The 25,000-nt window shown below is 44.2% G+C and overlaps 1 protein-coding gene across 1 annotated transcript; it reads right to left on the bottom strand.

The window, feature by feature from the left end:
- Window positions 1-78: 78 nt before the first annotated feature.
- LOC114487760 (SAGA-associated factor 29-like) lies at window positions 79-21,051 on the bottom strand. The gene is made up of 4 exons (XM_028499769.2): window positions 20,880-21,051; window positions 5,253-5,347; window positions 829-904; window positions 79-175 (listed from the first exon to the last, which is right to left on the bottom strand). The coding sequence occupies exons 2-4, from the start codon at window positions 5,325-5,327 to the stop codon at window positions 99-101; spliced, it is 228 nt and encodes a 75-aa protein (XP_028355570.1). The 5' UTR covers window positions 5,328-5,347; window positions 20,880-21,051; the 3' UTR covers window positions 79-98.
- Between the last annotated feature and the right edge of the window lie 3,949 nt (window positions 21,052-25,000).

Here is a 25,000-nt window from a genome sequence, read left to right as displayed (position 1 = left end):
CGTGGGAGGAGAGGCAGGCTGGGGCTATGGTCCACAGGCTCCTACAGCCCAGCACCTGGACGAGGAGGGGAGGCGATGGCAGGGCAGTGGGACGGTACTCACTTGCACTCAGCCTCTGCATCGGCCTTGGCGGTTGTATAGAGGCCACGCAGCTTTGTCCGGTAATAGGGAGAGACTGCAGAATAAACAAAGGGAGAAAGATGCATGGGTGAGGGGCAGCCGGCAGCAATGTGGCACTGCTTCCAGTCTGCCGGAATCAAGACTCTGGGGGGCACCGAGGGGCCATGGGCTGAGGTATGAGCTTTACTGGCTCAGAAGTGCCCCCCGAGGCCGATACCTCCATGTTCACTTTTCACATGGTACAGATGCCATCGCGACATCTAGGAGAGGACTCTCTAACCTCTGCCAGAGTGTGACGCACGCAAACAGAAAACAATTCTCCAAGCTCCTCAGAGTTGGAAAGCACCAGCCCGGGAGCCTGACCTCAGGGCATGTGCCGGGCACACAAGTAGGGAAGCTCTAGAAAATGCCGGCTAACTGGGGGGTCCTGTGCGCTGAAAGGGGGTTCCCGAGACGCAGTGTCATTTCCTGACTTCCCAGTCCTCAGAGTTGGGGGATTTTAAGGTTCCTTAGTGGCTAGGCAGTCTGTCATCTGTCTTCTGGGTCATCTCAGGTCACCCAGCCTAAGGGAAAACTGTCCCTCAGGGCTAGGGAGCAAGCAGTTCATTTTGGATTAGGCAGATACATGCAAAAGTCCCTTTCGAAAATGATGACCGCCATGATCCCAGTCTTGGCCCACTCCTTTCTCTCCCGAGCCCAGCTACTCACTCTTGTTCTCTGTCTGCATCCGCTCGTGGGTCTTCTGGATGTTCACTAAGTTGTGTTCGCTCCTCGAACGCTCTTCCTGCAAGGACGAGGTCAACAGGACATGAGGGGAGACCCTTTATCCTGCTGTGGTAACTACCCTGCAGCCCAGGCCAGAGGCCCCATAAATATGACCCTCATTTTGTAAATCCAACTTCCAAATCCGTTAGTTTAAAAGGATTCTTCCCCCTGACTAATGCAAAAGCAATACAAAAGGCATTAAAGTTAACTTACAAGTTATACATTTAATGACTCTCCTTTATCAAAAAGACAAACTGATCCACAGATTCAATGCAATCCCCATCAAAATTCCAGCTGACTTCCCTGCAGAAATTGACAAGCTGATCCTCAAGTTTATATGGAAATTCAAGTGACCAAGAATAGTCAAAACAATCTTAAAAAACAAACAAAACATTGGAGGACTCACGTTTCAAAATTTCCTACAAAGCTGCAGTAGTCAAATGGTGTGATACTGCCATATAGGTCAGTGGAACAGAATTGAGAGTCTAGAAATTAACACATGTATCTATGATCAGTTCATCTGGGGAAGCGGGGTGGGTAAGGATGCTGATACAATTCTTCCCCACATCAGTGGTCCTGGGACCAGGGCTGCAAATGAAGATGCCGGAAGCAGGGATGATTCCTAAGGAAGAAATTGTAACTATACCTTTTAACATTTATGTCAGAATTTCTAAGTCCCTGGGTGGGGGGTAGGTACTTTCACCCCATCTGGCAAAATGGAGTTAACACTGAACGCAGCTATAATGCCTAGTGGTGAAAACAGCCCACTAGTTCCGTACCTAAGTAACCCTACCTTACATGAATGGGAATGGACAGGGGCCGGAGTGAGGATAGGGGGAGAGTCGGGGGAAGGTGAGGCACTTGCTAGACTAGTGTTGTTGCTGGCAATCAGGACCAGCACGGTGGCCAAGCCTAACGTCCTTCGAAGAGTAGAAAACTCTGCATAAAAATCAATGACAAATGGAGAGAAGGAGAAAGAGTAGCCGAGGGTAAAAGAATGAATAAATGGGTTATGCAATGATGGAAATTCAGTATTACATTAATACCTGAGAGAGGCTCAGAGCAAGAGAATAACATTGACTCCTAACTCAGTCATACCAGATGCCCTGAAGGTGACGCTGTGTGTTTGCCAAGACCACCTCCGCTTTCAGACCCTGACAAAGTCAAATGGAAGCCTGAAAACCCTCTGAGAGACATTTTGGTTATACAGTATGATGATAAACTAGACAAACTGTTGGTGACTGACTGGAATTCTAGTAATGTGCCAGTATCTTTTTTTCTTTATCTTCAAAATTTTATTAATAAACTATTTTTAGAGCAGTTTTAGGTTTACAGAAAAATCACGCAGGTAGAAGACAGAGTTCCCATATACCTGCTTTCCCCTGCACAGCTTCACCTATTATTAACATCTTGCATTAGCGTGGAACATTTGTTACAATTACTGAACCAATATTGATAATAATCTATGGACTAAAGTCCATAGATTACATTAAGATTCATTTTTGTGTTTTACATTCTATGGGTTTTGACAAGTGCAAAATGTAATGTATTGGGCTTCCCTGGTGGCGCAGTGGTTGAGAATCCGCCTACCGATGCAGGGAGCACGGGTTCGTGCCCCGGTCCGGGAAGATCCCACATGCCGCGGAGCGGCTGGGCCCGTGAGCCATGGCCGCTGAGCCTGCGTGTCCGGAGCCTGTGCTCCGCAGCGGGAGAGGCCACAACAGTGAGAGGCCCGCGTACCGCAAAAAAAAAAAAAAAAAAAAAAAAAAAAGTAATGTATCCACCATTATGGTACCATAGTTTCACCTCCCTTAAAAATCCCCTGTGCTCCCCCTTTTCATCCCTCCCTCCCTCTAAGCCCTGCGCAATCACTGATCTTTTTATTCTCTCTATAGATTTGCCTTTTCCATATTGTCATATAGTTGGAATCATACAGTATAGAAAACCTTTCAGACTGGGTTTTCACTTAGCAATACGTGTGCCAGAATCTTCCGACTCTTATTTTTCAGGCCACATTCCACTACAAAGGATACCGTTTGGAAAGGAATCTCTGGAAACTGCTCCCATTGGGTTGTACGGCGGCTCCCAGCGGACTGATCATTGTGTCACAGGTAATCAAGCCTGGATGATGGGATGCTTAGAAAGGTCCCTGGTTATAATGGACATGATATGCCGCAGCATGCTTGCACAAATACATATCACCCTTGTCTTTGTGAATGAAAAGCAAGTAAAAACAATAGGGAAAAAGTGGGTTTCCGACAGGATTAGAGCAGTAGGCACATGGTGGGTCCAAATTCCCCTGGGGAACAGCCCCATCCCCCACTCCCCGAGACGAGGAAGGTTTTGAGAGGCCTAAGAGGCCATATGATATACTTAGGCTAAATTACATCTAGGTGCGACTACCACTCATCTAACCCTACTATGGGGCACCCAACATTTTTGGGTACAAAATATGTATCCTAACTGCAGCACCCAGGCCATTAGTACACAATGGCAACAAAATGCATGGCGGAGTAAGCCACATTGGCCCATAGACAGAAAAAGGCTTTAGGGGACATAGGTACTGTTGTGTTCATTGCGGGGCAAAGCTGAACTCATTTTCAATGAGAAGCAGCAATCAGGGGGAAAAGACTGTTGATTAGAATAAACAAACAGAAGTGAGTTCTCGCGTAGGAGGAAGGCAAGGGATGGGAGTCAGCCTGGAAAGATGATGAGGCTTTAGTGAAGTGGTTCAGGCCAACCCAACAGGTAATGTGGATAGTTCTAGGACCCACCTGTTGCTTGGAAAGGGCTTGCACCTTGACCCACCAGGGTTTCTTGACTATTTTAAAATGGATAATACTTTAATATAAGTAGCCATGAGCAGCGGCCCTCCATCCTAGCTGCTGAGCCCCAAGGGCCACAATTATGGGGATTTTGTGGACCTCTAAACCTATGGAAGCCCTCAAGGGGCATGTGCAATTTACATCAATGCACCATGACTACCCTTGACCCAAAAACAGATCAAAATAAGACATATCCTGAAGTCCAGTTAGCAGAGGTAGGACTTGTACTCTGAATACCACCTGTGTCCTCCCCATAGGAGGGAGGTGGACTCTGCTATACAACAGTAAGCAATGGAAACCAGTCTCAATACGGGCCTGAGCTGAGACAGAGTGACTGGCTTTATCCCCAGCTGACTTGGAACCCAGAAATAACTGAATCATGGCCAACTGTAATAAAGCCTGTCCGTAATAAAATCTGGTAAATGGGCAGGGCAAATTCTGTTGCAAAGGTCTAACAAATAGCTCTGTAATTCTTAGTGATTTGTTCCATAATGAAACCGAATTTTACCATGACCATACTTCAGTACGGTGTAACACACTGGCACTGTTGGTAAGATTCAACTACCTTATGTAAGTCAGTCATAGGATAATACTGATATCGGTGACCAAATGTATTGGGAGATTGAGTCAGTCTTCTGAGAATGTAATGCTGATGGAAAATGACTGACCTGAGGAAGAACTGGATTTAACTCACCATCAGCTAATTTCTATGCCAAACAGTTTCACACAAATTTATCATAAGGTACAGATGGTGGTAGATGAAGGAGGAAAACAGGTCATCAAATTAGTACAAAAATATGGAAGTGTACGTAATGGCTCTCTAGGACAGATTAGTTGTTTCTTTAAGTCTATCCCTACCCTATAAGGATTCCTGCAAATGCTAGGCATATTTATCCTGATACTATTGCTGTATCTGTTATATAAATGCTATACTAAAGGTAAATGCTCAAATGACTGTTTTGCTGTAACAGAGCCTAGGCCAAGGGCCAGGGGGGTGGCAGGTGCAGTTAAAGATCAATTCAGCAGGCCTGGGTTTTCAAACACTACACATTCCAAAAAAGGGTTGGCCCTTGACCAGCTCTTAGTAGATAACCTCTAAACACGCTTGGAATATCTTGCCTGATAAGAGTGTCTCTGTTTACCTGAGGTGGAGGGGCACAAGGAGAATGACTGCTAGTGGGTACAGGGCATTTTTGGCAGGTGATGAAAATGTTCTGAAATTGATCATGGTGATGGTTGCACAACTCTGAATATTGATTCAAATTGGACTGTACACCTTACATGGGTGAATTGTATGGTATGTGAATTATACCTCTCAGTATAGCTGTTACTAAACAAAACGAATCATGAAATCCTGCACATGACAGAAAATCCAACAGGAATGGGAGTCATACCCTACATTCTCCTTCTCCTCCCACCTTCATCACACCACCGTGGTTCCTGCATGTCCAATCTCTTTGAACACAACCATCCCCGCCCCCTCCACAGCTCAGCATCACAGCCCACATTCCCCTCTAGGAGTGGAGGGCTGTGGATTTTTACCTGGGTTTGCTTGATCAGCTGATGGAGCTCTGTGAGCAGTTCTGCAATGCGGGAATCAGCAGACACGAGGGCCATGGTGTGGTATACGGGGGCGCCTGGGGTGGAGGGGGAGCAGAAGAGAGCCTTGTGAGTGGCTGTGGTGGGTAAAACCATCCTCCTGAAAGATATGCTGAAGTCCTAACCTCCGGTACCTCTTACTTGGAAACAGGGTCTTCGCAGATGTAATTAAGATATATGTTAAGATGAAGTCACACTGGGGTAGGGTGGGCCTTAATCCAACATGACTGGTGTCCTCATAAGAGAAGAAACAGAGACACACGTACAGAGAATGCCAGGTGGAGAGACAGACACACATAGAGGGAAGACAGCCATGTGACAGACGCAGAGAGAGAGTGCAGTTATGCAGCTGCAAGCCAAGTAATATCAAGGATTGCTGGCAACCACTAGAAGCTGGGAGAGAGGCACGGAACATACTCTCCTTCTGCTCACCCAAGAAGGAACCCACCCTTGATTCTGGAACTAATACAACCCCTTGATTTTGGAATTCTAGTCTTCAGAACTGTGAGAATACATTTCTTTGAAGTCACCCAGTTTATGGTCATTTGTTATGGCAGCCCTAGGAAACTGATACAGCGGCAAGTTGTCTTGGATTTCCTCCCTAATCCAACGACGCTCGTATTCGATATGTTCAACCAAGTCAGGAGTACTTATTAAGTATCTTCAAAAGCAGTATGCCCTAGCCCCAGCTCTGCTGCTACTATCCTGACAAATGATTCAAGCATTCTGGTTTCCCTTTTTTATTTAATGTGTAAAATGAGGATTCAAATAAGATTTTATATGAAGACACTTTCTAAGTCATAAAGCATTGTTACTTTTTTTACTGTAGAGGGAAGAGAAATTAACTACTAAAAATATCTGACTTAAGGTAAGATGAATGTATTCTGATGAAAATAAAATGCAACAGTAGGTAATTAGAAAAAGAATAAGAGACAATAGGGCTTCCCTGGCGGCGCAGTGGTTGAGAGTCCGCCTGCGGATGCAGGGGACACGGGTTCGTGCACCGGTCCGGGAGGATCCCGCGCGCCGCGGAGCGTCCGGAGCCTGTGCTCTGCAACGGGAGAGGCCACAGCAGTGAGAGGCCCGCGTCCCACAAAAAAAAAAAAAAAAAAGAATAAGAGACAATAAAAGGTAATTTTAAAAGTAAGCTATTGTATAGCCAACACATGGAAACAACCTAAATGTCCACTGACAGATGAATGGATAAACAAGATGTGGTACATACATACAATGGAATACTACTCAGCCATAAAAAAGAACAAAATAATACCATTTGCAGCAACATGAATGTAACTGGAGATTATCCTACTAAGTGAAGTAAGTCAGAAAGAGAAAGACAAATATATGATATCACTTATATGTGGAATTTAAAATATGACACAAATGAACCTATCTATGAAACAGAAACAGACTCATGGATCTAGAGAACAGACTGGTGGTTGCCAAGGGGGAGGGAGTTAGGGGAGGGATGGAGTGGGAGGTTGGGGTTAGCAGATGTAAGCTTTTATATACAGGATGGATAAACAACAAGGTCCTGCTGTATAGCACAGGGAACTATATATTCAATATCCTATGATAAACCATAATGGAAAAGAATATTAAAAAAAAGAATGTATATATATGTGTAACCGAATCACTTTGCTGTACAGCAGTAATTAACACATTGTAAATCAACTATACTTCAATAAAAAATTTTTTGTAAAAAGTAAGCTACTGTAACTAGGTAAAACTGGACATATACCTAAAGATAAAAGTAGACTGGAAAAAAAGAACTTTTTTTTAGGATGCTGAAATTTTTACTTTATACCCTACTTTCTTATAAAGATCATTCAATTAGTACATCTCCATATCCACAAAGATCAGCTTCACACTGCATGTCCCCCACCCCCTGGTAATGACCTGTGAACTCTATATATTTAAATATGCATAACTTCTTAAAATCTCTGTTTTGTTTATTAAAAGAGTAATATACAAACCAGGAATAGAGGGGAATTTTCTCAACCTGATCAAGGGCATCTAGGAAAACCCTCAGGTAACATCATACTTATTGGTGAAAGACTGAAAGCCTTCCCCCCCTAAGATCAGCAACAAGTCAACATTGTTCTGGAGGTTCAACCTAGGGCAATAAAATGAAGTAAAAGAATCAAGATCGGAAAGAAAGAAGTAAAACTATCTTCATCTGCAGATGACATGACCTTGTATATACAAAATCCTGAGAAACCCACTAAACAACTATTAGAACTAATAAGGTTAAAGGACAGAAGATCAACAGGCAAAAATCAATTGCATTTCTATACAGTTGCAATGAACAACCCAAAAATGAAATTAAGAAAACAATTCAATTTATAATAGCATCGAAAAGAATAAAATACTTAGGAATAAATTTAATAAGAGAAGTATACAATTCTTATACTGAACACTACAAAAAAGTGTTTAAAAAAATTAAGATCTACATAAATAGACAACCCATGTTCATGGATCAGCAGACTTAATATTGTTAAAATAGCAAAAACTACTCCCCAAATTGATCTACAGTTTCAAGGAAAGCCCTATCAAAATCCCACTGGCTTCTTTGTACAAATTAACAATCTCATCCTAAAATTAATATGAAAATTCAAGGGATCCAGAATAGCCAAAATAACCTTGAAAAAGTTTTGCCAATTACAAAACATACTATAAAGCTATAGTAATCAAGATGTTGTGGTACTGGCATAAGGGTAGACATAAAGATGAATGGAACAGAATCGAGAGACCATAAATAAACCCTTATATCTATGGTCAACTGATTTTCCACAAGGTTGCCAAGACAATGGGGAAAGAATAGTCTTTTTTGATAAATGGTACAAGGACAACTGGATGTCCACATGTAAAAGAGTGAATTTGGGGCCCTACCTCAGACCATATATAAAAATGATCTGAATAGACAGTTCTCCAAAGAAGATATACAAATGGCCAACAAGCACATGAAAAGATGCTTGATATCATTAGCCATCAAGGAAATGCAAATCAAAACCACAGGAGATACCATTTCACACTCACTAGGATGGCTATAATGAAAATGAGACATAATAACAAGTGTTGGTGAGGATGTGGAGAAACTATATGAATGGGTAAAGTGTGGTATTATCCATACCATAGACTATATTATTACACTAAAAAGGAATGAAGTACTGACACATGCTACACATGGATGAACCTTGAAAACATTATGCTAAGTGAAAGAAGCCAGACAAAACAAACCTCATATTGTATGATTCCATTTATATGAAATATCCAGAATAGGCAAGTCCACAGAAAGCTGTTGCGGGGGGTGCCGGGGGGGAGTTGAGGGAGGAAGGGGAGTGGCTGTTAATGAGAATCGGGTTTTTTGGCCAGGCGGTGAAAATGTTCTAAGATTGATGGTGGTGATGGCTGCGTAACTCTGAATGTACTAAAAAACCACTGAATTGTATGCTTTAAATACATGTACATCTCCATCTCTTCCAGCCCCAGGCAAACTCTAATCTACTTTCTGTCTCTACAGATTTGCCTATTCTGCACTTCATTTTTTTATTGTTGAATAATATTTCATGTTTGCATATACCACATTTTGTATATCCATTCAACTGACAGACATTTGGGTTGTGTTCACTGTTTGGCTGTTATGAACATTGCTGCTATGAATACTTGTGGACATGTTTTCATTTCCTGGGTATACACCTAGGAGTGCAACTGTTGGATCATATGGTAAGTCTATGTTTAACCTTTTGAGAACAGCTAGACTGTTTCCAGAGTGGGTGTACCATTTATATTCCCATCAGCAACGTATGAGGGTTCCGATACCTCTGCATGCGCACCAACATGTGATATTGTCTGTCTTTTTCATTACAGCCATCCTAGTGGGTGTGAAATGGTAACCAGTGGTTTTGATTTGCATTTCCTTGATGGCTAATGATGTTGAACATCTCTTCATGTGTTTACTGGCCTTTGTGTATCTTCTCTGGAGAACTGCCCTTTGCCATTTTTAATTGTTTTTTTAAAAAATGATTACTGAATTGTGTCCTTTGAAGCACGTTTTTAATTTTTATGAAGTCCAACTTATTTTCATTTGACTGCTTGTGACATATCTCTTTTTCCTCACATGTGCAACACTATTTTTACCACCACAAGCTTTATATAATGCATTCTAATATAGAGAAGAACATGTCCCTTAAGAAAAAAAAGTCTGGTTGCATTAATTAGAACCACCCAAAATCAGGGATCTAGAGTGTAAGAGATTCAAAGTGGATAAATTTGAGAATGAGCAGCATAAAGGTCATTGCTAAAGTCTTGGGAATTGATGACGCTAGGGGTGATCTGCTGAGTGAGCAAAGAGGAAGGGGGAAAGAGCCCCCCTGAACCACAACCAAGGTGAAGGTGCGGACCAAAGACGAGTCCAGTGGGAAGATCCCTGGAAGGAACGGATCAGCACGGAAAAGGGTTGTCTCCTGCCACATAAAGCAGAATCCTGGTCAGAACCACCTGCCTTTTACATGCCTACACCTGGGCATATTAAAACTGGGGGAATGGGGCTTCCGTGGTGGTGCAGTGGTTAAGAATCCGCCTGCCAATGCAGGGGACACGGGTCCGAGCCCTGGTCCAGGAAGATCCCACATGCCACAGAGCAACTAAGCCCGTGCGCCACAACTACTGAGCCTGCGCTCTGGAGCCCGCGAGCCACAACTACTGAGCCCGCGTGCCACAACTACTGAAGCCCATGCGCCTAGAGCCCGTGCTCCACAACAAGAGAAGGCACGGCAATAAGCCGGCGAACCACAATGAAGAGTAGCCCCCACTCGCTGCAACTAGAGAAGAGCCCACGTGCATCAATGAAGACCCAATGTAGCCAAAAATAAATAAACGTAAATTTAAAAAAATATATAGAACTGGGGGAAGCCCCCCCAACCGGACAGTGGGTTTTACTTTATACAAGCATTGATAGCAAGCACTCCCACTCTGCTGCCAGGTAAATCAGTTACCTTCTCTGAGAATTCTGACACTTCAAACCTTCTCCCTCCTCAATATCTTTGCTCCTGCCCTCAGACCCACCACCATGCAGGAGGGGTGTGGTAGCAAATAAAGCTAACAATTTCCTGCTAGCAGGGCTGTGACACAGAGACAGGGGTGGAGGCTTGAAGGGCAGGCCAAGCAGAAGGAGGAGGGTTTACAGGTGGAGGAAATGTGAGCATGTTGGCTGAGGGGCGGGAGCAAACTGAGAACAAGTCCAAGGACGAGAGAATGGGGCTGCATCTGAAGAGGCCGAGGGTGAGGGGTGGGATCCAGCAACTAAGCCCGTGCGCCACAACTACTGAGCCTGCGCTCTGGAGCCCGCGAGCCACAACTACTGAGCCCGCGTGCCACAACTACTGAAGCCCATGCGCCTAGAGCCCGTGCTCCACAACAAGAGAAGGCACGGCAATAAGCCGGCGAACCACAATGAAGAGTAGCCCCCACTCGCTGCAACTAGAGAAGAGCCCACGTGCATCAATGAAGACCCAATGTAGCCAAAAATAAATAAACGTAAATTTAAAAAAATATATAGAACTGGGGGAAGCCCCCCCAACCGGACAGTGGGTTTTACTTTATACAAGCATTGATAGCAAGCACTCCCACTCTGCTGCCAGGTAAATCAGTTACCTTCTCTGAGAATTCTGACACTTCAAACCTTCTCCCTCCTCAATATCTTTGCTCCTGCCCTCAGACCCACCACCATGCAGGAGGGGTGTGGTAGCAAATAAAGCTAACAATTTCCTGCTAGCAGGGCTGTGACACAGAGACAGGGGTGGAGGCTTGAAGGGCAGGCCAAGCAGAAGGAGGAGGGTTTACAGGTGGAGGAAATGTGAGCATGTTGGCTGAGGGGCGGGAGCAAACTGAGAACAAGTCCAAGGACGAGAGAATGGGGCTGCATCTGAAGAGGCCGAGGGTGAGGGGTGGGATCCAGCCCTGAGACATATCCAGTGTCATCTGTCATTATTTGCTGACATTTCTTCTGGTCTGTCTTATCTACACACACTCAAATGCAGACGTCCTGTCCCATTCCACCCTACCCTCCAAAGAGGCTGAAAGGCTGTGCCATCTACACCCTCTCCCTCTCTGCCAAGGATACAAACATCACACTTTTTCAACAACCACATCAAAATTGGTCTTGTCTGACCATCCCTAAATAAGCCTAACTTTTCTCTTGACTTTTCCTGGAACCTACCTCGACCTATAAACTGGCTTTCCAGCCAGTGGATGTAGGTAGATCTCTTCTTCCCCAGCCAGCCTGGAAGCTCCTCAGGCAAGAACAGTCATCTCTGCTGTCATCAACACCCCTTTTCACCAATAACCCCACTGGTAAGTAGTATTGGGAAATCGACAGGAACTTCGTATTTTTACTCCTTCACACACCACCTCTCTCCTGCCCTGACCCCCCTCCCCGAAGTCAGGTCCATTCTGAAATTCCCGTAACAACTATTCGTGTTGGCTGGACATCTCCACCAGAGGAGAGCCCAAATCACTCTGCCCAGCACAGACACTCCTTATGTGATTCTACTTCTGTATGTTAGAAATGTTCCATAATAAAAACTATTTTGTTAAATCAATGTACCCAGAAAATATTCTAAAATTAGATGATGATAATGGTTGCACAACTCTGAATATACTTTAAAAAATGCAATAAATTATACATTTTAAATGGGTGAGTTGTATGGTAGGTGAATTATATCTCAGTAAAACTGTTAAAAAAAAAAAATCAGGATGTCCAAAAGCAAGCTCATCCCCTTCCTACTCACCCCACCCCCAAACCCCTACGTGGTAGCACGCTCCTCCTAACCCATTCAGCCACCTGTGCTGGAACCTGAGTTATTTTCAACTCCCCCTTCTCCCTCAATCCTCACGTCCAACCAATCACCACTCTGGCTGATTTACTGCCCCGGTATTTCAGGACTCCATCCACTCCTTTTTAGTCCTTCACTCGTTGGTTCAGGCTGTATCAGGTCGGTCTCACCGTAACTTATACGGCAGCCTCCTAGCTGGGCTTCCTCCCTGCCTTCTCGTCTCCCTCAAATCCACCCTCTGCAGAGCTCCAGGACTATCCATCTAAAAGACAAGTGTGGCCATATCATTTCCCTACCAAAAACTTTCAACCCCCTCCCACGTCCCCCCCCCCCAGGAGAAGTCAAGCCCTTAATACAGGACACAAGGTCTCCACAAAGAGGTTTCCATCCTCATGTCTCCCCCACTCCAACATCTCTCAGCCCTGTCTGCCTCACGTTTTATATTCCAGTAATACTGAACTGCTCCACTTCTGACTGGGCGCCATGTAACTTCTTATGCCTGTACCCTATGTTTGTGCTGTTCCCTCTATCTGGGATGTTCTTCCTGCAGGCAGATTACCCCTAATCCTCTGCCTGATTTAACTGTTCTCTAAGACCTGGATTACTACCAAGTCACCCCCTCCTCTAATCATAGAAACCCCCAGTCTCCTCAGCTGGGTGAAGTTACCTTTCTCTGTGTCCCCATTATACCCTGTGCATCTCTCTACCACTGTGCCCATCAAATCGTATTACAATTCTCTGTGTGTGTGTATCTGTCCCCTCCCCTAGCGTGTCCAGTCTCTGAGAGCGGGGATCACTTTATCCTCCGTACCTAGTACAGGGCTGGCACGGTACCCACCATCCTCACTTCTACTTCCATTTAATCTTAAACCATTGCAGTCCGGCTCTCCCTCAGTGCCTATGATCTCCTGCCAGCTCCTGGAACTTTCTGCTGCACTGAATACCTGACCACACGCTGCTCCTCAAAGCTCTGTCCTCTGGGTTTCCAGGCCTCCAGTCTCCCCTATTTTTCTGTTGCCCTCCTCCTCCACCTCAGTGGAAGGTCACCCTGGATCCTCTTCTCATTCTCTAAGCCCTCCCTGAGCACTGTCACCAGCTTCGAGCACCCATATTCTGAAACTTCCACATCAGTATCATCAGCCCTGACTTCTCGCCAAGGCTCCCAGCTCAGACCTGCAGCTGCCGCCTGAACGTCCCAACCATGATGCGCCTCAGACACCCCACACCTCCTGCCCTGCACGGCTCTGCCTTCCAGACGTGGGTGAGCGGTGCCCATCACTGTCCAGCCAGCTTCCCAAGCTGGAAATCCTGGGGTCTTCTCCTTGTTCATCTCCAAACCCCATGCCCTTGATCAATCCCCATTCAAATTCTATTGATTTTGCCTCAGAAATTTCTCTTAAATCCAGACCCTTCTCTTCCATCAAACCTGTCACTGCCTCAGTTTAGGCTCTCATCACATTACTGCAATATCATCTGTCTCTTTGTCTCACTGTGGTTAGACACAAAGTCTGTTCCGCTTAAGGGGGAAAAAAAAAGAAAACCTTTAACTACTAGATAATATATGCACACAGTAAAAAAAATTCAAACGATTAAAAGAAACACAATGAAATCTCCCACCCCTTGAGGCAACCCCTGTTGTTTTTTGGGTATTTCTCCAGAGAGTCCATGTATATACAAGAATTTTAAAAAGTATGTTATCTCATAAAACCTTTTGCAATTAGTAGATGCAGAGACAGACAGTGAAATTGACGTTGAAACTTACAGCCAACCAAAGTGAAAAAGTTGACCCACTTGGTCTGGAGGGGAAGGAGTAGGTCAAATACCAAGCCAGGCAGGGCCTAATCCTGCAATCATTAGGCAGAGGTGGGAAAGGAGGGCCCTATTTTTGACAAGAGACCTGTCAGGATGCCCTCACATAAAAACACTGACTTGTGACTTTTAAAATGCTCTCTTCTCACCTCATTTCTGTTCAGTGTGAAGTACTGGGTTGGCCAAAAAGATCTTATGGAAAAACCCTAACGAACTTTGTGGCCCACCCAATAATTCTGAAGTAATGAGATGAGTGCCAGGATTCTGGAGGCTCACTTTGCCCACTGGGTAGTGCCCTGCCTAGGAGAACCTCACTTTATGATTTTATCATACAATGCACTACTGCTCTCTCTGGAAGCAGTCGGTGTTGAGCTCTCTGAAAGGATCATCAGGCTGTTTCCACTACCATGATGCCCTTCCCCTGGAACTTGACTGACAAATGGCAGCGAGTTCTTCCTACTCCAGTCCCCTCTCTTCTCTGGGGTACTCCTTAACCAGTGAGGCAGTCAGAAACTCCCCTGGCTCTCCAAAGTACTCTGGTCACACCTCTATTTCCATTTTTTCCTAATTTAGGTGAAAAAAAAAAAAAAGTCAACAACATCAAAGAATATCTTAAAGCAAATCCCAGCAACCTACAATGATTTTCATTTTGTATGATACCTTCTGTATATGTAATATGCAGATCTTCCTTGACTTACCATGGAGTTATGTTCTGATCAACCCACTATAGGTTGGAAATATTATAAGTTGAGAATGCACTTGATACACCTAACCTACTGAACATCATAGCTTCGCTTCGCCTACCTTAGACGTGCTCAGAACACTTACAGTATTACCCTACAGTTGGGCAAAACTGTCTAACCCAAAGTCTATTTACAATAAAGTGACTATCTCATGTAATTTATTTATTTAAAATTTTTTTTAAATTTTTAATTTAATTTTTTGTTGTTGTTGCCACACTGCACGGCATGTGGGATCTTAGTTCTCCAACCAGGGATTGAACCCACATCCCCTGCATTGGAAGCATGGAGTCTTAACTACTGGACCGCCGGGGAAGTCCCCTCGTGTGATTTATTGAATACTGCACTGAAAGTGAAAAACAGAATGGCTGCCTAGGTACAGAATGGTTGTGTGTGTGTTGGTTGTTTCCCCTCGTGATTGCCTGCAATACAGCCATCAGGGTAATGAACTGACAGGCATATTTTAGGAGTGTTCCAAGGAGAGGAATGGGGACAGAACAGCTATAAAGTCCTTTCTGAGTCTCTATAAAAACCAGAGCACCCACTTGAGGACTAGCCACACAAGTGAGGTGATAGACAGTGCCTGGCACAGAGCGTGCACTTAGTAGATACGAGCTGCCTCCTTCTTATCTGTAGATGTGGGTCAGGGGACTGCCAGGAAAAAAGACAGGGACTGTGTTAAGTTGAGCCAAGCAGTCAAAGGCACAAGGAACAGAAAACGCTGATGTATCCCAAGCCTGGGGAAGCAATCACTGCCCCCACCATTTAAGGGCCCTCTCCTGCTTAAGCTTTGCCTACTGGGTGCGCCCTGCCTGGGAAAACCAACTCATTTTATGATTTTCCAATAAACTACTGCTCTCTCTGGATCCAGTCAGCTGTGAACTTGAATTTCCCCAGAAAACACATTCTCAGTAGAGGCCAAGGTTTCTGTGGCTCTCCACTCTGAGGACACTAAGCCTGGTGGTGCAAAGCCGGAATGCAGACTCAGGACCACATCTAACTGAAAGTTCAGGCAGCTCCCAGCTGGGAGGAAACTGAATGTTCAGCCCAGGCTGCCCATTATCTGAGTCCAAGGGTCCAGGCTGATCTCAGCATTAGTCTCAAACCAAGAAGAGGTTATGCAATTCCTATAAGTTTCAGAATTCTTATGAATTTTGAAGCAAGGCCCAGTACCCTAAACCTTCTGGGTCCTAGAACCCTCTTTTTTCCACTTAGATGGCCACACTTTCTATTTCTACCCACAAGGGGAACCACTGTTCTGATATTTTCCACTACAGACTAGTTATGCCTATTCCAGAATTTCATAGAAACATAATCATGCCATCCATATTCTTTAGTGTCTGGATTCTTTCACTTAATGTGTTTTGAGATTCATCTGTGTTGCTGTGTGTATCAGGAGTTTGTTTCTTTCTATTGCTGAGGTGCACCTATTGTATGAACAAACTGGTTTGTTTAACCTGTTCTCTCTGAATAGCATCTATTTCCACTTTTGGTCATTATGAATAAAACTGCTATGAGCAGTCATATGTGATTCTTTTTAAAGACACATATTCATTTTTCTTAAGTAAATATTTAGGTCTGGTAATAGCACTCTTAATTTCCCTTTGGAAAACCACCCCTCACCTTGGCTCCAAGGCTGGGTATACCACTTGGGCCCATGAAAATATTATATTCTCCCTGACCACCATGACTGGTTCAGGAAGAGATATGTGACCCAAATCTGGCCAAAATCAATTTCAGATCTTTTGCTAGAGCTATCTGCAAAAAGATAACCTCTTTCTGTTGGTTAAGAGTAGCATGGAATATGACCCAGCAATCCCACTACTGGGCATATACCCTGAGAAAAACCATAATTCAAAAAGAGTCATGTACCACAATGTTCATTGCAGCTCTATTTACAATAGCCAGGACATGGAAGCAACCTAAGTGTCCATCGACAGATGAATGGATAAAGAAGATGTGGCACAAATATACAATGGAATATTACTCAGCCATAAAAAACGAAATTGAGTTATTTGTAGTGAGGTCGATGGACCTAGAGACCGTCATACAGAGTGAAGTAAGTCAGAAAGAGAAAAAACTTGAGGACATGGGGAGGGGGAAGGGGAAGCTGGGACGAAGCGAGAGAGTGGCATGGACATATATACACTACCAAATGTAAAATAGATAGCTAGCTAGTAGGAAGCAGCTGCATAGCACAGGTAGATCAGCTCGGTGCTTTGTGACCGCCTAGAGGGATGGGATAGGGAGGGTGGGAGGGAGCCGCAAGAGGAAGGAGATATGGGGATATATGTACACATATAGCTGATTCACTTTGTTATACAGCAGAAACTAACACACCATTGTAAAGCAATCATACTCCAATAAAGATATTTAAAAAAACAGCAATTATACTCCAATAAAGATGTTTTTAAAAAAGAGTAGCATGGAAGCCTGGAACTGATGGAGGCTTTTACCTGCCTGAGGGAGAAATCAACATGCATGAAAGCAGAGCTGAGAAGACACAGAAAATACTGGTGACATAATTTAGGCTTCTGGATACAGCCATGCCTGAAGCTGATGAACCCAGTACTCCAGATACAGTCAATAGATACTCCTTTTCTGCTTAGACTAGTTTGGGTTACCTTTTTGTTACCTGCAACTGGGAAGTTTGACTAAAAAGAGGTAATTCTTGGGGACAAAGGCTTCAGGTGGAAAGCACATATCAGCTGCTAAACACCCAGCTTAAAACTGTTCTCTGACCCTCTACTAGCAAGCAAGGCCTCATACAAACAAATGCAAACATCCTATACTTAAACCACTCTAAAAAGAATCCCACAGGACTCAAGACAATAAAAGCTTTGTGGGCTTCCCTGGTGGCGCAGTGGTTGAGAGTCCGCCTGCCGATGCAGGGGATACCCCGGTCCGGGAAGATCCCCCATGCCACGGAGAGGCTGGGCCCGTGAGCCGTGGCCACTGAGCCTGCGCGTCCGGAGCCTGTGCTCCGCAACGGGAGAGGCCACACAGTGAGAGGCCCGCATACAGAAAAAAAAAAGCTTTGTTATGAGTCAAAGGGAAGCAAAGCATTTAAGACTCTACACTCAGATGCCATACCCTCAATTTAGCCACCATCAGTAAGAAGCTACATTAATCAATTAGTTTTTTTAAAAAAATTAAGACCATGATTTCCACTTACCCACCTCCCCCGCCCAGTACCTACCATGCTTCTGTACTGAAGCTTACACAGGTGATTCTCCTTTAAACCTACATCAATGCTACAAGCCCACCTTCTTTACAGCTGGGGAAACTGAAGTTCAGACAGGTTAAGTTATGCTGGTAACTCAGGAAATACAGGTAGTTGAGCTGGGACTGCAAGACTGCAAACTATAAAATCTATGCTCTTCCTCCCAATTCTAAGTTTTGTCACAACTTCAGCATCTTCAATAGCAAAGGAGATCATGGAAGTAGAAGCCATTTGTCTACTGTAAACTGCCAATCAACTGTTAGGTTATTATGATTACACTGAAAGTATCACCAGTAAGACAGTGATTCATTGTGCCATCTGAAAAAAAAAGAGGTAGGAAAATAAAGGTAACAATGACAGCTATTCCTGATTACCTACCATGTGCTAAGCACTCTTGCGTGGATTATCCTATTTAACAATCCTGCAAAGTACTGTTCATAGTACTGAGGAAACCTGAGTCTTGGAGAAATAAATGACTTTACCAAGAAAACACAATAAGTGGCAGAGGTGGGATTCAAATTCAGATTTGTCTGACTCTGCAACCTAAGCCTTAAGGGCTCAAACAACTTAGTATCAACATCCAACTCCCACTGGTTCAGTGTTCACCAGTCTACCTTCCTCTCCACAGATACAGTGACCACAAACCCTGAAGAGACATAAATTGAGTATTTTTTCCAAGGCAGATGACTCATCAAAATTCCAAGTGAGATTCATTTTTAAAACCTTTGTAAGAATCTTTGTATATAAATTTAGAAATCGGAAAAAAAGGACTTTAACATCCCTGCTTCTAGCTCCAGAAAACTGGTCTCTAAAACTATGGACTCTAATTGGACCTACCCACTGAGAAAAGGGTGCCTCGTGGTGGGCCAGGTATTTATAAAATGGACACTCTGGTTCACCAAACACTTCCAAGGCATTGCTTCAGATCCTGGGGGGCACCTCTCAACTGACCTACAATATCCACGCCGAACAATCCCAGGGCCCCAGCCTCAAACAAGCACAGACTTTTATGCTTCTGTTATGCCTGCCTGAAATGCCTTTGATTCTTCCCCTCTGGATCTCTCAAATTTACTCGTTTTTCAGGGTCCAAATCAAATGGCAGCAAAATTAACACTTTTACAGCAGTATTTGCCAACCTTTTTCACACCATGGCACTCAGAGAACACAATATTTGTATGGCATACTAGTAATAGAAGGACAAAGCTGCTTATAGCCAGAAACAACTGGCAGGGAGATCTGGCTGTCCCAGGCCCCTCTCATCTGCCCTGATGCCAAGGGCAACCAAAACTTCCAGAAACTTCCAAAACACGGTACACCAACTTCCGTTCTGGCACCTGTCACACATACACCAGGAGACTAATTGTTTCACTTGTCTCTCCTGCCACGCCTCTTAGAAGAGAGGGATGCAATTTTATTTATCTTCATAGTCCCAGCAACTAGCACGGGGCCTGGCACCTGCCAAGTCCTCAAAATAGACTGCAGAACTGAACTGAATCCTGGAAACCTCTTAGAAACACTGCAAGAATTCTGAAGCTGGGCTGTTCAATATCTTCTCCTCCCTGACCACAGAAAACAAATTAGTTGTAACCAATATCCTCTTAAGAGGGATTGTCTACTTACCACCTATGGAGAAAAGGTACTTTCCCTGTGTAAATTCATTCATTCATTCATTAACATTTATCAAGCACCTACTCTGTGCCAGGCATGAGGGGTATACAGGAGTGAATGAGACAAACAGTCCCTGCCTCCATCTTAGGAAACTTACAGTCCAGAAAGGAACACAGATATTAAACAGTTTGGTATATTTAATTGTAGATGAAATAAACACTCTAAAAGGGATGGATCAGAATACATAAATGGCTAAATCTGAATAAATAATGACAGAATGCCAAAAATGAAAACAGAAATTCTCAGGCAGAAAGGACTGACCAAATACCAAACATACCTACAACTGGACACCCAGGAGTGAAACTTCAAAGCCTCAAGGATAAATATGTGCTGACTGATGGAGGAGGAGAGAGAGGAAGCAAAAGACACCTACAAAAACTCAACGTGCTTGGCCTAAGCAACTGGAAGAAAGAGAAAACTGAGCAAAGCGAAAGGTAAAACTCAAAATTTCAGGAAGAGCAATGACTTGAAGACAGAAATTTGAGAGTTAAGCACAGTAGACGGTATTTATATTTAAAGCCCAGGAAATGAACACTGAGCAGAGATCTAGGATGACGCTTTGGGGCAGTACAACCATTAAAAGTAAGGAAGAGGAGCAAGAATCAGCAGAGAAGTCAGAGAGAGCTGAAGCTAAAGACGAGAATGTTCCACAAGGCAAACAAAAAACGCGTTTCCATTAAAGGCAGTGACTAACTGCATCAAATACTGCTAGGGGTCTCAGAACTAACTTAACACTGAATTTGGAGACCTAGAGATGATCGGTGGCTTTGACAAGGCCAGTGGAGGGGTGGGGGCCAAGGCCTGAATGGAGTGGGTTTGGAGGAGAAAAGGTGCTGGTGAATACAGGTTGAAATTTTGGCTGCAAACAGGGGCAGAGAGATGAGCCACTGGGAGGAATGTGAAGGAAGAATGAGGTTGTGTGGTTAAGATGGGCACATCTTGAGCAAATAACAGAAGCTGCCAAGGTTCGGGGCCCATCCTCTGCTCTCGTTTTCTCGCACCTGGGCTGGGTACCCCACCTCTCCCGGCCATCACGCCAAGCTCCACGTGCGGCTGCTTCCCACCCTCGCAGGGGGGGCGAGCGCAAGCGCAGACCTTACAGAAGGTCTGCGCCAGCCCTCCCTCCCTCCCCGCGCCCCGCCTCTCCCCGCCCAGGGCGCGTGCGCACCGCCCCTCAAGAGCCGCCTCAGCAAGGCCCGGAAATGGGGACCCTCAGCTCTCCACTCCCGCCATTCTTCGGGCGGGGTGGGCGAAGGCGGGGGGCTGTCCCACACCGCGACCCATAGCCACCTACCGAGCCACGGGTGGAACAAGCACGTCGCGCTGGAAACTGCGACGGCGGGAGCAGGCGCGCGGTCCCTCGAATGCTTTTCAAAGTCTGCGGATAACAACGCGCTTGCGTTCGAAGATTCGCGGCAGGGCGAAAACCACACACGCTTTTTGCCTTTTATGAGCTTGGTCGCAGCGCGGAGGACCCCTCTACGCATGCGCAGTCTTCCTCTGTGCATGCCGCGCTGCCCTTTGGGAAATGTAGTTTTCACTTTACACACTGTTCCCGACTCAACTGAACCTTATTTTATCAAACCAGGGTCCTTGTGTGTTTTCAGTATCCTCTCCCATTCCCCAATAAATGCCTCTATAAAACAATAATACTTTTTTTAAACGAGCAGATTGTTGATTGAAGTGGGAGCAGTGGGCATATGAGAATTCTCTGTACTTTCTGCCTCAATTTTGCTGGAAACCTAAAACTGCTCCAAAAAATAAAGTTTATTTTTAAATTCTTTAAAAACAAATAGAAACAAGCAGATCTGTAGACCCAGAAACCATGCTTCTAGGGAATCTTCCCAGGAATGTACTACAGTTGGGTGAGCAAGTATTTAACTACAATGGTCTACATCCTAGCATCTTGTAATTTCTTACATAACCCCTACCAAAGTTTATAATTATATATTTTTTCGATTATTTGATACACTTGCCAGATCAATAAAGTCAGGATCATCTGTTTTAGTCACCTATGTATTCCAGCTACCTAGCATAGTGCCTGGTATATAATAGGCTTTCAATATTTTTTTATTCATTAGAAGAATCTCAGACATCAACACAAACTGTTTCAGCCCAGAACTTAATGCATCATTTTCTTCTTGCAAGCTTGCTTTGCTTTCTGTGGTCTCTCAATAAATAGATGGCATGACCATCTACCCAGTCTCAGCTTTATATCCTGCATTTTATGAGGCTTATGCTAGCAAGGATTTCACATTTTCGTGTTTGTAGGAGTCTCAGCAGCTATTTCTCCTGAATGTCAAATACCAACTTCAGATTCTCCTCAGGGGAGATTTGCCGCTCACAACTTTTTGTTTGTTTGACTTTAATTTCTTATATTTCCTACAATAAACGTGTATCACTTAAAATGTATCACTTGATTAATTTTTAAAGTGTTTTAGAGTGTTGCCCATATTGTAAGAGGTAGCTCTGTCTTCCCCTCCACATCCAGATTTCTCAAAAGAATCATCTTTCCTCAGTTTTCATTTTCTTACCTTGCACTTGGCAACAATGGCCCAAGCCGGCAGCTGGGAGTTACCCTTGATATCACGTTTTCCCTCCCAGCCCATATTCAATCCATCACTAAGTGTCTGCGGTATAAAAATAATAACAGCTCACATTTGTTGGGCACTTACTACGTATCAGGTACTGTCATATAGGAGAAAGTTAGAACTGTGGAACTCACCAGAACACTCCCTTCGTCTGGGCAGCATAGTTCCTTCCTGTGAGAAAGCTACAGCATGGCAAAGAAATCTGGGCCTTCTTCATCTATCCATTAAGTCTCATCACTTCAGAGCAACACATCTGAAATGCTTTTCCAAAGAGCCTTGAAAAGTCACAGCAACCTTCACTGACGGTCTCTTGAGGGCATGTGGAGAGAGTTACATACCATACTTTCCTAACAATCCCTTTACAAATTCCTCCCTTGACACAGAGTTCCACTGCTGAGGGCCATGCTCACATCCTTCTCTGCTCTTTGGTTTCTCCCCCTTCAGGACAGGCTTTTTACATGGTTGCTTCAGGCACCTTCTATGTAAAGCCAGCCTCCAATCTCTCAGATTGTCCCTGTTCATGCTCACCCATCACCCACTTAAGCAAAACAAAAAGCTCTCTCTTCAACCTGACCTCATGTGGCAGGCAGGTGGGAGATATTGTAACTACTGTATTCACATTTAATGGTGGTTTTCCTTGACACAGACAAAAAAAACATATCATGACCAGAAGGTGGCATAGTATGCATGGAACCCAATGGAGGAAAGGGATGAAATAAACTGACTCTTAAAAATTTCCTTTCGGAATTCCCTGGTGGTGCAGTGGTTAAGAATCCACCTGCCAATGCAGGGGACACGGGTTCGAGCCCTGGTCCGGGAATATGCCACATGCCACAGAGCCACTAAGCCCGTGTGCCCCAACTGCTGAGCGTGTGCGCCCTAGAGCCCACGCACTGCAACTACTGAGCCCACCTGCTGCAACTACTGAAGCCCGCACACAAGAGAAGAGCCCGTGCTCCACAACAAGAGAAGCCACCACAATGAAAAGCCCGTGCACCGCAACGAAGGAGAGCACCCACTCACCAAAACTAGAGAAAGCCCGCGCGCAGCAACAAAGACCCAACGCAGCCAAAAATAAATTTAAAAAAAAAAGTAGATGATTTAGGTCAGTTCACAGACAATGACCCCTTTATTGACTGCACTAGAGTGTCAGGCTGCTCTCATTGCCCTCTCCCGCCACTGACAAAGTGACCCCTTATCGTCCCTTCTACATTTAAGAGCTCTACGGCACGACCTGATTGATATAAAAATTTTAGCTGAGGGCTTCCCTGGTGGCGCAGTGGTTGAGAGTCCGCCTGCCGATGGTTTAGCTTAAATGGAAGTCTATAGTATGAAGTAATTTTTCCTCTAAAAAGACATTTCAGGCAAATCAAAACTACAATGAGGTGCCACTGGTACCACACCCATCAGAATGGTCATCGTTAAAAAGTCCACAAACAATAAGTGCTGGAGAGGATGTGGAGCAAAGGGAACCCTCCTACACTGTTGGTGGGAATGTAAATTGGTACAGCCACTATGGAGAACAGTTTGGAGGTTCCTCAAGAAACTAAAAGCAAAGTTGCCATATGATCCAGCAATCCCACTCCTGGGCATATATCCAGACAAAGCTCTAATTTGAAAAGATACATGCACCCCTATGCTCATAGCAGCACTATTCACAATAGCCAAGACATGGAAACAACCTAAGTGTCCCATCGACAGATGAATGGATAAAGAAGATGTGATATATATATATATATATATCACAATGGAATGCTTCACAATGGAATACAACTCAGCTGTAAAAAAGAATGAAATAATGCTGTCTGCAGCAACATGGATGGACCTAGAGATTACCATATTATACTAAGTGAAGTAAGTCAGATAGAGAAAGACAAATACCATATAATATCACTCACATGTGGAATCTAAAATATGACCCAGGGACCTCCCTGGTGGTCCAGTTGTAAAGAATCAGCCTTCCAATGAAGGGGACGTGGGTTCGATCCCTGGTCGGGGAACTAAGATCCCACATGCCTCGGGGCAACTAAGCCCGCGTGCCTCAACTAGAGACAGAAAACCAACTAGCACACCACAACTAGACAGAAGCCCGTGCGTCACAACAAAGAGCCCACATGCCACAACAAATAACCCGCATGCCGCAACTAAGAGACGTAGGCAAAAATTTTTTTAAATAAATAAATATTTTTTTAAAAAATGACCCAAATTAACTTATCTACAAAACAGAGACAGAAACAGACTTACAGACATAGAGACAGACTTGTGATTGCCAAGGGGGGTGGGGGAGATGGACTGGGAGTTTGGGATTAGCAGATGCAGATTATTATATATAGGATGGATAAACAACAAGGTCCTGCTGTATAGCACAGGGCACTATATTCAGTATCCTGTAATAAACCATAATGGAAAAGAATACGAAAATGAATATATGTATATAAATAACTGAATCACTTTGTCGTATACCAGAAACTGACACAACATTGTAAATCAACTATACCTCAATAAAATAAATTTAAGAATAAAATAAAAAGACATTTTAAGCAACAGGGTTTGGAAAATCTTAATGTCTACACCTGGGTAAGCATGAGCTATGTGTGTTTTATTTTCTCTATATGAGGAAATTGACATATGTGCTGAATCATCATATATTTGTCAATAGACTTAGAGAGACAGGTAGTACTTAAAAAATAGCACTGAACTGGGAGACAGGAGACTATTGTCTCCTAAATCAAGAACTAAAACTCCCTTGTACTCCAACTCCTTTGGTTAACTAAATGCACTACACTTTCCCCGCTTTGACTTTCCTGGGACACTGTTCCACGAT

Source organism: Physeter macrocephalus, chromosome 14 (genome assembly GCF_002837175.3).
Source record: "Physeter macrocephalus isolate SW-GA chromosome 14, ASM283717v5, whole genome shotgun sequence".
Lineage (NCBI taxonomy): Eukaryota > Metazoa > Chordata > Mammalia > Artiodactyla > Physeteridae > Physeter > Physeter macrocephalus.
This window is presented reverse-complemented; position numbering and strand designations above follow the sequence as displayed.